This window comes from Chinchilla lanigera, unplaced genomic scaffold (genome assembly GCF_000276665.1).
Source record: "Chinchilla lanigera isolate Chin_1 unplaced genomic scaffold, ChiLan1.0 scaffold00044, whole genome shotgun sequence".
Classification (NCBI taxonomy): Eukaryota; Metazoa; Chordata; class Mammalia; order Rodentia; family Chinchillidae; genus Chinchilla; species Chinchilla lanigera.
The window spans coordinates 2228766-2242411 of record NW_004955445.1 but is presented as its reverse complement, the minus strand read 5'-3'; the positions used below and the strand labels follow the sequence as shown (position 1 = coordinate 2242411).

Genomic DNA, 13646 nt, shown 5'->3' with positions numbered 1-13646 from the left:
TCCTGTAGGGCCGCCTGGGCACTTTGCTACTAGCGAGGTGGGTGCCCCGGGGGAGCGGTGAGCCCACACTCTCCTCTGCGCTAACAGGACCCACGGAGAGGTGGTGAAGACTGCACCCCAATACGGAAGAGGAAACCGCAGCTTCCAGGCTGTGGGGCCTGGAGCTCAGCTCATAAGAAGCGGCACCTTCTCCCTTTAGTCTCACAGAGGAGCCCCTGCGTCCAGGCCTGACTTGCCGTGGGCATTTCTGCCAACCGTGCCCAGCTGCCCCCTTCCGTCACCGCCTCCTGAGGACCCCGTGCTGGCGACAGACAGGTGACCCAAGGCAGCCTCCAGCAGGCAGGCCCACCGGGTCCAGTGGGCCCTCCTCGCCCAAGGCTCCTCCGGGAAGAGACACGCCCCGCCCCTGCCCCACCGCTCCGGGCGGGGCTCCGCCCCTGGCTTGGTCTCAGCACCTCTCACGGTGGCTCTCAACGGTGCCCACCAGAGGTCAGGGGACAGCACCTGGGGACGTTAGTGGTCATCACTGTGGGGACGCTCCTGGCACCCCTTGGGTGCATCCTGCGTCCTTCTGGGACCCTTGGTCCTCTCCTGACCGACATTCACCGTTGTCTGCCCTTCCCTCCTTTGCATGTGTTCCCTTTGTGGTGAGCGCGGCGTCGTCCGAGAGCTCGGGCTTTGTTCCCTGCCGTCCACAGCATGCCCCCGACGCCAAGGACACCGCTGCAGCCAGCCGTGCTCTGAACGCACTTGTCGCATGACACGTGTAGCAGAGGCCAACTGGCCCTGGGCCTCCCACTGTGCCTTAGGCCCGGGGCCTGCAATGGAATCTGCGGGGCTCAGGGCAGAATGAAACGGTGGGGCCCTTGTCCAAACGTGCTAATACATTCAAGATGAAGCAGCAGGGCGGGAAGCGCGCTTGGGGCCTTCCGCGCGGAGCCCCGGCCTGGCTGGAGCACCGAGGTGGTGCTGCCCAGGGGCAGCGGGACAGTGGGCTGATGTGTGCACACACCTCCGGCCTGACTCCAGGCTGCCAGCCCCGCCTTGGCCACCCCTGCAGAGAGGGGAGGGGGAGGCCAGAGGCAGCCGGGGAGCTAGGCTGGCCCGGCCCAGGTGCACAGAGCCTCCGTCCAAGCAGCTGTCGAAACTCCTAAAGCTTTGGAGATCCTGTGTTTTCCTCTTCTATTTTTATTTCCTCAAATCTAAGACCAAAAGAGACCAGCGCTACAGTTGTGAAGGGCTCTGAGCCAGGAAGAATGGAGCCAGAGTCAAAGGGTGAAGAAATATCTAAAGAGGTCACCGTGGATGTCCTTGGCTGGGGCTGGACGGGGCGGGGTCCTGGGAGAGGCGGCCCATCGGGCATCAGATGCCCCTGACCTGCAGCTGGCTAGGGCTGCTCCACGTTCGCAAGCCGGGAGGCAATGATTCCTCTGATGCTTGTGAGCAGAGCCCCCTGGAGTTGTGCGAGGCCCGGTGCATGCAAGATTTCCAACACCCCGGTCTCTGCGGCCACTCCCACCTCCCTGGGCGTGGTCCGTGTGTGAGGGCCAGTTGCACACGGGCCCGCCAGGCTCAGCCTGAGCCTGAGAGAGCTCCAGTGCAGGGCTGTCTGAGCTCCTCGGGCGGGTCCCTGCAAGGCACCTGCGAGGGTTCAGACAGGCAGTGTTCTTGTCCTCCCCAGGCACAAGAAGAAAGGGAAGAATGGTTCCAGGCCCACAGACTTACATAACGAGCCCTTAAATTAAAAGTGCATTGCCATTCATCCCCTTCAAAATACTCCCCGGCACTTTGAACCCACTTGTCCCATCTTTCCTGCTGATTTCTGAAGCAGTTCTGGAGTCCTCCTTTGTGAGTGTCTTTATGAAATGTGATAAAAAAAAAAAAAATACCATGGTTGTTGCCGCCACGTGCCAGCCAATGAAAAGACAGGCTGGTAGAAATACTACAGCTCGTCCTCGTCTACCTTATCCATTGGGTCTGGCACCGTGTGACATCCGGCTGCTCCCAAAAGTCACAATGGCCGAACAATCTGAATGGATGCAGGACAATGAGGTAGCCGTGACAGCACAACTTAAGACCCTCATGAAAGAGGACTTCCAGAATTGCTTCAGGATGTAGCAAGAAGCAGGGGGTAAGTGTCTGCAAAGGGAGGGGGAGTGCTCTAAGGGAAGGTTCCTGGTAATTTGTTTTTTACTATAGGAAATTTTTAAAGTAAACATTCACTATAGTTTTGGTCATGTCTCATGCAATTCAAACTTCTTGACTCAGCTGGTGAGGTGCAGGGTTCCAGAAGGCCCTGTGACTTTAGAGCTGTCCTGCTGTTAGTGGGTGCTTTATGGTCAATGCTCAGGCTCCATCTTCTGAAGCCAAGGTGGGAGGAGCAGAGCCCATGCCAGGGAAGAACCATGAGGCAGCCCTTGAGCTCTCCACACTCTGAGGAAGGTCCTTGAGTGGCCATGGAGGAGACTTCTCTCGGAGGCGAAGGGCTTTGGCAGACGTGGCTCAGACCCTAATCGGGTGATCTGAGTTATTCTACAGGGGTGGCACTGGGGCCTGTTCTACGCTACTTGGAAGAACCCAGAGGGCGGTCAGAGAGCTTCTCCAGCTGACGTGAAGAATCGCCTCCCAGTGTTGGGAGGGCCCCAGGAACAGGCACTAGAGATGCTGAAAGTGACCCACGGCTGATGCCACCAAGAAAATAGTGACTCAAAACATGGATGCCTTTTGACTCCCTGATGCCGGATGCGAATGCCGGGCCAGTGTCGAGCGCTGATTTTGTGAGGTCCTGAGCATGGGGCCCAGCAAGTCCAAGCCTGGACTCCTGCCCCAGGGAGATTGTGAGGTAACAGTGGGTGGTGGCTTAAGCCATTAACTCTGTGGTGATTGTCACACAGCACAGAAAACAAACTCAGATCACTAATTGCCAGTCACTGGTACCCTGAGAATTCTGATGGTAATAAGATCCTGACCTGACTTTTGGCTGTGCACTTTGCCAACCAGAATAAAGTCTATAGTTTCCAGGCCTCCTTGCAGCTAAGAAAGACCATGTCCCTGCCTTTTTGCTAAATGAAAGGTGTGTGGAGCTTTTATGTCTGATCATTAGGACAGCTACTTAAAAGGAACACATAGCCTAAAAATAGATCTGATGACAGGCACTCCAGCAGCCATCTTGGACTGTGAGGTAGATTGTAACTGTGGAAGCTATGTATTAAAACAGCAGAGCAGGAAGACAGAAAGGAACTAGATCCTTCACGGCACAGTAGAGCTACCGTCCTGACTTTGGCTGGCTGACCTGCAGACTTCTTTCAAAAGAGAGAAGCTTTTACCTTCTTTAAACCAGCTGCTTTGGGCTTTCCTGTTATATGCAGCTGATATTAAATATCTCAAGTAAGATGGGCACCATACTCATGTCACAGGTAGGGAAACTGAGGCTCAGATAGGGTCGTGAGTTTCCCCGAGGTGGAGGTCCCACAGCTAAGGCAGTGTCTGGGCTGGGCTGTGCTGGAACTGACCCACACCCCTCTGCCCACACCTCTTGCTGGGTGGCATGAGAAGGCTCCTCCACCCCAGGTAAGTACTTGGGAGAAGTATTCGGTGTCTTCCAGAGGAAGCAAGTGCTTGCCCCTGTCCGCAGCTGCCCACACAGTGCATGTGGCCAGGGCCACCCCCACCCCAAAACCCAGGAAGAAAGTGCTGTAGTGTGCCCAAACTCCTTTGACCTCTGCAGAGCCCCCTCCCAGAAGAAGGAAGGACAGAGTACCTCTTCCTCCTGGAAGCCTTCCGGGGCCTCTTCCCCCCTCACACCCGCCACCGTCTCCTCACTTCCAATGGTTCAGAGTCCCTTTACAGCCCTTAGAGCCGTACCTCATGGCCAGCAGAGAGGTGGCTGACTCCCTGCTGTTCCCTTCCAACCCTGTCTGCTCCAGCCACACAGGACTCCTCTCTGTGCTTCCTACCCACGGAGCCAGCCCACCGCAGGGCCTTTGCACCTACAGATTACTCAGCAGGATGTGCTTCTCTTACAGGAAGCTGCCCTTTCCCAGGGCAGTGCCAGCCTGCAGTTAGGGGTCTGCCCTGGTCCCCCCTTTGCTGAGCACCTCACCCCTCCACACACACATCCTACATGGTCCTGAATTACTCACCGTCAGGCCTGGCCTCTCCAACAACACATTGGATCCAGAGCCCAGGGCCGTGGTATTTTTATACTATAATGTCTTTTAAAATCAGAAGAATTGAGTATGATCTTGTTTGGTTTATATTCGTCTTAGGCCAACACTGTCATGAAATAGGATTTCTATTTTTTAGGGTGGAGGGGCCCCACAGGCCCAGCGTGCTCTGGTTACCATTTGTTCGCTGAAGTCCCCGAATGTGAGCCGCCTGTCTGCAGATGCTTCGCTCTGTCCGGTCCCCACCGTGCCCGGCAGTGGATGCGCCATGCGTGAGTGACCGAGCAAATGACCTGCGAGCAGAGGGTGCTGCCCTGGAAAGGCCACCTGGGCCGGGCAGACCTCACGTAGGGCCGGTGGCCCCTGGACCCCCACCCAGCACTGCCAAAGTGTGAGAGAAGGGTCAGAAGTGGGGGGCACACCGGGACAGGGGACAGGATCTCGGGAGAGTGACGTGTAATCTCATGACAGAGGGTTGATGGTGGCACCATGAAGACTACCGTCTGACCCACATTCCTGGACCCTGGAGTTGACATCACTCGGACAGAGGTCGTTGAGGAACCATCAGCTGAAGATGTGAGGTGGAATCTCTGCAGACCCTAAGTCCAATGACAAGTGTCCTCATCAGAGGCGGGGCAGAGGAAGACGGAGGAAGGCACACGAAGGCGGGAGCAGCCCGGGCTGATGCAGCCACGAGGCAGGAGTGCCCAGGGCCAGCGGAGGCCCCAAGAGGCTGGCACGACGCACTCCTGGGCTTTTCACAGGGCAGCAGCCCTGGATGCCTTGCTTAGGACGTCCGGCCCCAGGACTGTGAGGAGAATAAACGTCTGCGGCTGAAGCCACAAGTTCATGGAAGTTTGCTATGGGAGCTCAGGGGGCTCCAAGCTCACCTTCTCCAAAAGAGCTGGGGAGAGGGACCAGCCACGTGGCCCCTACCAGCCCCCAGCAAGGTCCAGCGGGGAAGGGGAGGACCACAGCGGGGAAGGAACACAGTCGGGCAGTTTGGGCCATGAGCCCAGCCATGGAGGAAGCCCCAAGTTCAAGGTTAGGCTCGAAGACAGAGGTCCCCAAGGAGTGTGGCAACAGCACGGAGACCGGGTGCTGAGCGCATGTCCAGCCGGGTGTGGGTGCAGGGCTGACACACAAGCAGGACACTGGAGGTCGGCGCTGGGGCCACAATCCCCACATCTCCCAAGTAGCCCCAGGACAGTCCAGCCAGGGGAGCGCAGGGTTGAGCTCAGACTTTGAAGTCCAACAGTGCTGCCCGCAATCACTAGCTGGGGCACTGTGTGCAATCCCATGACCTCTCCATGCCCAGCAGCGAGGAGAAGCTCTAAGGTGTGGAGGGCCAGACAGGAGGAAACCGGGAGGAAGGAGCCGCATGCCAAGGACGAGCCAGGCCGCTGTGCCTGCGCACACACGGGGTCCACAGGGCCTGTGGGGAGAGGCCAGTGGGAACAGAGCTGCTCGTCCTTCCTGCAGCCTGTGCCTCTGAGAGTCTAGCTTGCGCTTTCCCACCCCTACAGGGACCTGGGTGCACAGACGAGTGTCTGCCGTGTTAGGGACGGCAGCTGGCGCTTGCCCTTTGAAACAGGCAGCGAGGAGCACCGCCCTCTGACCAGCCAGGAGCAGCTGGGCGGAAAGGGGGTCCCGGGGGCCCAGATCTGTCGATTTCACAAGAGAAGCCAGATTTGCAGATTTTTTTTTTTTCCACTCCAATCTTTTGATTTTCGAAAACATGTTGGCAATGAATCCATGTTTTAAAACATGGGTAAACACCAGGCCGGGGGAATAAGGCACGTCTGCGAGGCCACATCTGGACCTCCGGTTTGTGGCTCCGGTCTTTGGCCTGGAAAAAGAGAACAAAAGCTAAACTGCATCGGGACAATGACAGGAGGATTTGGAAATCGCAGGGGCTGGAACTTGTTAGGAGCAGCCGCCCGGTCTGAGGCAACTGGGGGGGGCGGCAGCCCGTCCAAGAATCAGGCTGGGACTCGGGGGACGACCATCGGGGACAACCATCAGGTGACTGCAGCACACACTTCAAAAAGAAAAGAAACTCAGTGTGCATGCTGCCTGCGGCCCCTCAAAATGCTGCTCCAAGCACAGGGCCCTGGGGCCTGCGGCTTCCCCAGGCCTGCAGCGGGGAAGGCTTCGACCTCCGGAACGGGGCTCCCATAGCAACCCCCCAACTGCTGCAGTCGTGTGCTCCAGCCAACGTGGGCTCTGGGGTCAGTCCAGCTTTAAAGTTTTGGGTGTAAGCACCCCCCCCCAGTTCCTCTCTTGTGCCTCTATTTTATTGGGATGACTAAATCTTTCAACTATGTTAGCCGTAAACACAGCTAATTTACCCCCTGCCTCTCTGAAGCAGCTGCTAACAGCTGCACTGTAATTCAATCAAGGGTCTTTGCAGCGGAGCCTACCAAATTCACATTTGTTGTTGGGTTCCATCTCTCCCGCCTGGAGCCCCACACAGCTGCATCAAATATTGACAAGGAGCCTGCGCCCCCAGGCCTGGAAGATAAACAGCATGCTAATGGCAAGGAGTCCCGGGTTGAGGAAATACAGAAAAGCAACACACACACACACACACACACACACACACACACACACACACATACTGAGGCCCAAGAACCAGAACCAAATGACTGTTTTTATTGCAAAGTCAAAACCCTTTTTATTGTGTCTATTTATACAGAATTTTCACTAAGGTTGCTCTATGTGACAGCCGTGGGTACATCGGTCCAATCGTCAATAAATAATCTTAAATAAGAAAACAAACAGGTTGGAGGAAAGCAAGCTCGTTGTTCTGAATGAGGGATGAAAGGGTTTGCAAAAGAGCTTCAGATGGAAATAAATAATTTCTTCGTCTCATCACAACTATTTACACGTTTTAATGTACAAACGATGCTCAGCAGAAGTTGGCCGGGGCACTCAAGTAGTGGAAAAGCTCCCACCAAGCAGGAGTCACACAGAAAGCCCCAGATCTGCCAACAACAAAACAAATTCTGACAAAAAATTCTCATCTCCCAACAGCCAGGCAGTGAGAGCTGCAGCCCAAGCTACTGAAGAAGAAAAAAGAAAAGAGAACAAGAGCAGAGCCCCACCGGTTCCAGGCACTGACTTGTCAGAGATGGAGAGCAGCTTCTGTGGGACCGCATCTCCCCTGGCCCAGGTTGGGCCTGGGTAACTAACTGTGTTCTTCAGGTAGATGCAGGCAATGGATGTAGGCAGCTCAGCCCTCCCCAAGTCTTGTGCTTGCAGCTGCGAGCTGGCCCACACCCGATGGGCTGAGAGCAGAGGCAAGGGGCGCTGGCACCCAGAGCTGCAGCAGAGACACCAGCTCTAAGTCAGGACCCTCCGTTAGGAGGTCACTGTCTAGGTCAGTGGTGGTGAACCTGTGGCACACGAGCCGCAGGGGGCATGCACAGCCCTTTTGGTCTGCACGGGAGCCCAGTGTATGGCTTGCTTTTTCCAAACTAAGACCTCAGTATTCAGGTTGAATGGCAGTGCTGGCACTTTGCAATAATTAAGGGGGTCTTGGGTTGCAGTCTGGCCACTTGGTCTCTGAAAGGTTCACCATCACTGCCCTAGATCTTTCTGTTTGTGACTTGAGTCCAGCACGCCCTGTGCCCGTCAGCCCTCCTGCTGCCCTGGCTCTTAGTTCAAGCAGCAAATCTGTTTGCAGAGCTCTCTACTAGCAGTCAGCAAGGGAAGAGACAGCCGCAATGCCCCTGGTAGGACCCAGCTCCCGGCATCGTCTGAGAGGAGACACCAAGCACCCTGCTTGGAGAGAGCTGCTGCTCTCTCTAGGCCAGTGACAATTATGTTTCTTCTGTGCCTATTAGTTTAACACCAAGCTCAAGCTGCAAGCATCACCCTACTGTCTGTCCTTGTCCATTCCACTCCTTCACATTGCTCCCTACCACGGGGAGGCCGGAGACCCCAGTACCAACATCTGCCCAAGTCTCACTTAGCCAACGCACACCTGGCTGAGGGTGATGGAACCTCCCCTCCTCCGAGCACACAGCTGTCCCTCCCACCCTCCTGTGTCTTGGATTTGCGTGGATCCGGGTAAACACAGGCCCTGCAGCCTCAAACTGAAACCGGAATGGAGCAGAGGGGGCTTCCCTGGCCTCTGCCGGCCACAGCTTCCATTTATAGTCAGGATAAACCAGGAAACAGGGATAAATTGTTTAGGAAAATATACCTGTAACATCCTAACCATTTTCATTCATTGGCTTTATTGTGACATTTATTACAAGAAATTCTGTGCCAGCTTCCCCTCAGCGCACACAGGCGCCCACCCTGGTCACGTCCCCTCCTCCTGCAGCTAGCTGGTGGCTGGTCGCCGGGCGGAGGGCGCCCTGATCACCTCTGGAACAAGTCAGAGCGTGGCGGGGACAGTACAGCTGATGACCACGGCTGGGCGAGCTTCCCCCATGGAACCGCTTCCTGCTAGGTTTTGCCTGAACTAGCTCCTTGTCCTTAGGATGCCGCCGATGAAAAATTGATCCAAAGCCACTGGGTGCTCAAATTCCTGACTCTTAGACCTGTAAAAATGGGGAGGGAGGGGGAGCCTCCGGAAAGGCGGTCGGTCCGCTGGTTCCTTGCCAAGGCGGGCGAGGGAGGATCTGGATGAGTGCGGCCCCCACGGGTGGGACTTCCACGAGGGGCTAGTGGCAGCCACAGGCCCGGACCACCATGTTTCTGTATTTCTTCAGGATGACATTGGAGCTGTCGTCGAAGTAGAGGACGGAGATGGCATTGAGCTGGGTAGGGGCGCAGCAGGGCTTGGGCACAGTGTCCGGATTGATGAAGTGCACCTGTGACAAGTGGAGCAGTGGCTGGTGAGATGGGGTGAGGCCCTCCTGCCTGGCCTCTGTGTTTCTCTAAGGGACCCCCACTACCTGGGCAAAATGACCCTAAGTGACATGCTCTGAGCACTCCCTGTCCTAAGTACACATACCTATTCAGTTCTGAGATTGCTCCCATTTTGCAGATGGGGACAGTAAAGGGCAGGTTTGTTTATTTGTTTTGCAGTACTGGGGGTTGAACCTGCACCTTTACACTGAGCTACATCCCTAATCCTTTTTAACTTTCTAAAATACTGAGAGAGTCTCCTCCCTAAGTCACTATGTTACCCTGGGTGGGTTTAAACTTGCCATCCTCCTGTCTCAGCCTCTCAGAGTGCTAGGATTGCAGGTACGCGCCACCACACTAGTGCAAGTACAGCTAGCTTTCACAGCACACAGCTGGTGTGTAAGTGACAAGATCTGACACTTGGGGCCCGAGTCCTTGGCTGCGGGGCTGCCCTGCCTGGTGTCGGACGGCGGGCCGCCCCATTCTGTCCATGAACAGCTCTGTGTATTGCTCAGCCCAGGTTAGGAGCAACAAACTCAGATGCTACCTGAGTGCCTTTGGCAGGCAAAGAAGGCCAAGTAAACACTAGAGACAAGAGGTGACTGAGGCAAAGAAGGGAGAGGCTGCCACTTAGCCCAAGGTGACCACAGCCTGGCAGACCAGGACCACTGTCCTCAGATGAGCGGAGGGCTCTGACGGCCCACACAGCCAGCTTGGGTTTGCATCTAAAGGGAACTTCCGGCTTCCAGCAGCTCTGCCAACTAAACACCGAAGCCTGCAGAGGCCCTGCACTCCGGAAGGGGCGTGGCCCTGAGCTCCGGAAGGGGCGTGGCCCTGACATACCGCTGTCCACTCCTCCCAGAAGGTAGACAGTGGAGGAGGCCGGGGCTGCAGTCAACAGAACACAGCCTGACCCTGGACACGTGAGTCACGCAGTGCTGGGGCCACTCCTCAGTGAGCTGCAGTGACCAGTGCCCGTGGTACTCTAAGAGCTCATGAAAGTGTTTCATTTTTAAAATTATTAGGTGTAGGGACACACACTCTGGGAGGCTGAGGCAGAAGGATGGCAAGTTCAAGCCCAGCTTGAGCAACATAGTAAGAGCCTGTTTCCCTCTCTCTCTCTCCCTAGCAATGGAGTTATAGTTCAGTGTGAAGGCTCTGGGTTCAACTCCAGTACTGCCAAAAAATAAACGACAAAAAAAATGAGAGAACACAAAGAAATTATAGGGTCAAAGGCTATATTCATCTTAACGCCAAAGCAACCAGAAGATGTAACTTTTAATACCCTCTTATGGAGCAAGAGGCCCACAAAGGCACAGCATCCCCTTGGGCAGAGGCCTACTTAGGCCCTCGCTTGGAGGCAGCACCAGGCAAGATGGAGGCAGGATCTGTGGCCCTGTAGCCTGTACCCCAGCCAACCGCACCCAGGGCAGCACCCACCAGCGTCTGCACGATGGCGTGGTTGGTGGCGTTCATGTAGGAATTCAGAGGGAAGGCACATTCCCCTTCGCAGTAGTAGGCGGCATAGCCTTCAGGCGCGATGATCCAGTCCTGGGGAGAGAGGGCGGGGTGGAAGGTGAGCCGGCCCCGCCCAGAGTCCCTGGAGAGTGCGGTAGGATCGGAGCCCTGCGGAAGCCCTTCCCCTGCATGACGACATCCTAGGGCCAATCTCAGGCCGTGGCCACCCGGGCCACAGCGTCCAGCATAAACGGTAGAGTGAAAACGAGGGCAGGGCCGGGCCCGGGTGGAAACCAGCACAGACACGTCCGAGGCTGCGTCTCCTGGGCAGAGGTGCTCAGCAAGGAGCCCGCTGATGTCAGAGGGACAGGCTGGCACCGCCCCACTCCTGCTGGCAGTGACACGTTGCGGTTTGCTGAACCCCAAACCTCCGCGTCTGGGCGCACCCACCTGTCAGAGTCTAACGACCCCCCTGGCCTGGGCGGCACTTCTGAGCAGCAGAGTCGTGGTTGTGGTGCTGCCAGATGAGCCCCACACGCTGCCCTGGCCGGGAGGGTCTGGCTGCCATGGCAACTCCACCCAGAAAACGGCAGAGCCCTGATTGGCTCGTAAGTACTCGGGATTCTCCGGTGCCTGGGGTTTGGGCTCTACCCGCACGGGAATGGGGGATCTGTCAGTGGTCCTAGGGATGGACTCACAGGAGGGGACCAAGCCAGCTGTGCACATGGTCCCCACAAGATCCTGGACTCCCGCTGACTGCAAGCTCCTGCAGGTCTTATGATACGCGCCCTCTCCAGGACAGCTGAGCTCCACCGGGCAGACCCAGGGTGAGCTCAGGGCCGCATCTTCAGCCTTCCCAGAGATTCCTGAGTAGCTGCTGCTCGAGCACCCATCAGGCCTGCACCAAGCAAACACCTGTGAGGCCACAGGGCCTTGGGGCGTCTGGGCTAGAAGTTGGCTCCTGCCCTTTGCCTTGCTCTACTCAAATGGCTCCAGAGGGAGCAGCGGCCTTCTCCTCACACACAGCCCCCGCCTAAACTGCAGACTGGCTCAGGGACCAGCAAGCGCTTGACCTGAGCTGGGTCTCCAGGCCCATCCCCTGGGAACGTGACTCAGGGAAGGGGGCGGGGGACAGACAGGGGGCGAGGGAGCTGCGGCACAGCTCTCACACGCGGCCTGGCCCAGCCAAGGATGGGAATGAGGTATCCTGAGAGTGGGGGGCAGAGTCCAAGCCCCTGATTCCTCACGGTGGCTCGGACCTCCATCACATCTCTGCTCAGGGCCTTTAGGGACGTCCCTGTAGCCATAACTAAAGGCCACGTCCCCATTAGGCCTCTACCTTGGGCCCCCACTGCAATGCCCGCCAGCCCTTACCTGCCAGCCCAGGTCGCGGAAGCTCACGTACAGCTCGTGCTTCTTGCAGGCCTGCCGCTGGTCGCTGCTGCTGTTTTCTGAGGTGAGAAGGCAACAAAGAGACACACACGTGTTCAGTTCCCTCCAACCTGGGCAGGGTCTCAGCAGCAATGAGACCCAGAAGTAGAGGGTGGCTCTCCCAGTGCAAAAGCCAGTTTGAGGATCCAGAGTCTTAAACTCACCCCCAGTAGGGGAGGTGCCAACGCCCTGTTCCTCTCCCACGCTGTCCTTGCTCAGAGCACTCTCGGGCTCCTCTGTGGGCGCTGGCTTCCTTTACACACATGTTGTTTAAATACCAAGGGAATCAGACCCCGTCCACATCCCACAGCCGGCTGTGAGGGTCCTGCTCGGGGGATTGGCTTCTGGACCACCCCGCAAGCCCACCCCAAGGCACTCTGCAGGAGCAGGAGGTACAGACAGGGCCTGGCACCCAGCTGCCCCAGACCAGCTAGGAAGAGACAAGGGCGATGAGGCAAAGCCCCCTGATGCTGCAGGAAGACGCGCTCTGAGGTTTGCTTGGAGAAGAGTAGTTACGCACTGGGTTTTCTGGAAGTAGGGAAGTGTGTGGCCGGGGACGGCCTCTTGTAAACACTGCAAAAAACTGTGTGTCTGTCCCAACTCCCTGCACACGTACACCAACACCATGGACTTCCCTCCACCCTGTGACCAGCAGGATCGGCTTCTTTCTTTCTTTTGGTCTTTCAGTTTGCAATGATTTCAGTGTATTAATCATTAGGCATGGAACTCAGACCCTTTCTAAGAGCTGCTGCTGACTGTGCCCCTCAGGATCGGCTGCCTCTCAGCTGCCAGTCTCTCCTCAGGGCCTGGCATGCTCCATCTCCTATAGCTCGGGGCTCTGTCCCCACTCCTCCCATGTCGATTTGCAACCTGGCTTCCAGGTCATGTCCTCAAAGAGGTCTTTTGATGTCACCGCTGGGTTCCAAAGCCTCTCACAGAGCCTCCTGTCTACCAATGTTAGTGGAACCAACACACGTGCACACAGGAAGGAGGGTCGGTGGCTTGGCTTCTGTCCATCCCACCAGTGCCACCCAGGCCTGAGTGTCCCCAGAAGCATCAGACAGTGGTGAGGTGACCAGGGCAGACATCTCAGGATGGAGAGGAAGCCCAGAAGAGGGCCTGACCCAGGGACAGTCCGGAGACTCCAGGATGGGTCCCCGTTCTCTCTGGGGTAGACCCGGTATGCCCTGCCTGGGAAACTCACCCTTTCCTAGTGACTGTCACGAGTTCTGTCCCTGAAGGCAGGGACTGATCCCAGTGCACTGTGGGACACGGGGGTCTCCGGAATGAGCTTCCGCTTCCGTAAGATGCTCATCCCACACGTGCTTCAGTCACGCACACACTTTTAACCATGAAGCGCCCTGCCCTCCAAACCCACTAGCCACCAGGATGTCCAGAGAAGAGTGAAACATCCCCGAAGGCCGGCTTCCCTGCCCTGGGGATCCTGCCTGCACGGCTCCTAGGTTAGGGAAAAACGGCACAGGCCAGGCTGTGGCTTACCACAAAGGTTGAGGCAGAGGCACCATGCAGAAGAACCCGAGGAGCTGGGCTCTGCAGGTGCCCCCTGGAGGACACTGTCCTCGGTGAAAGTCTACAGTACACTGGCTGCCGTGGCAATGTGCAGGGCCACCAATGGTACCGTTGCCGCACAAGCCACTCTCTGTTCCCCATGGGAGGGCAGCAGGGAGTATGAGGAGCATCGCTGCAGCTCAGGGGCTTTGAGTGAAG

The 13646-nt window shown here is 56.9% G+C and overlaps 1 protein-coding gene and 1 long non-coding RNA gene across 2 annotated transcripts in view; one reads left to right on the top strand and one right to left on the bottom strand.

Moving 5' to 3' along the window:
• Nucleotides 1–2089: 2089 nt before the first annotated feature.
• On the top strand, nt 2090–4904 carry LOC102006834. The gene is made up of 3 exons (XR_262296.1): nt 2090–2131; nt 4306–4557; nt 4638–4904. It is a non-coding gene; the product is annotated as an uncharacterized LOC102006834 (long non-coding RNA).
• Nucleotides 4905–6817: 1913 nt separating this feature from the next.
• Bmp7 (bone morphogenetic protein 7) overlaps nt 6818–13646 on the bottom strand; it is an 81538-nt gene continuing 74709 nt past the window's right edge. The window contains exons 5-7 of the mRNA XM_005392260.2: nt 11862–11938; nt 10470–10580; nt 6818–8992 (exon numbers count right to left, since the gene is read on the bottom strand). Coding sequence (XP_005392317.1) covers nt 8843–8992; nt 10470–10580; nt 11862–11938 — 338 coding nt within the window. The 3' untranslated portion in view covers nt 6818–8842. The remainder of the gene's footprint in view (nt 8993–10469; nt 10581–11861; nt 11939–13646) is intronic.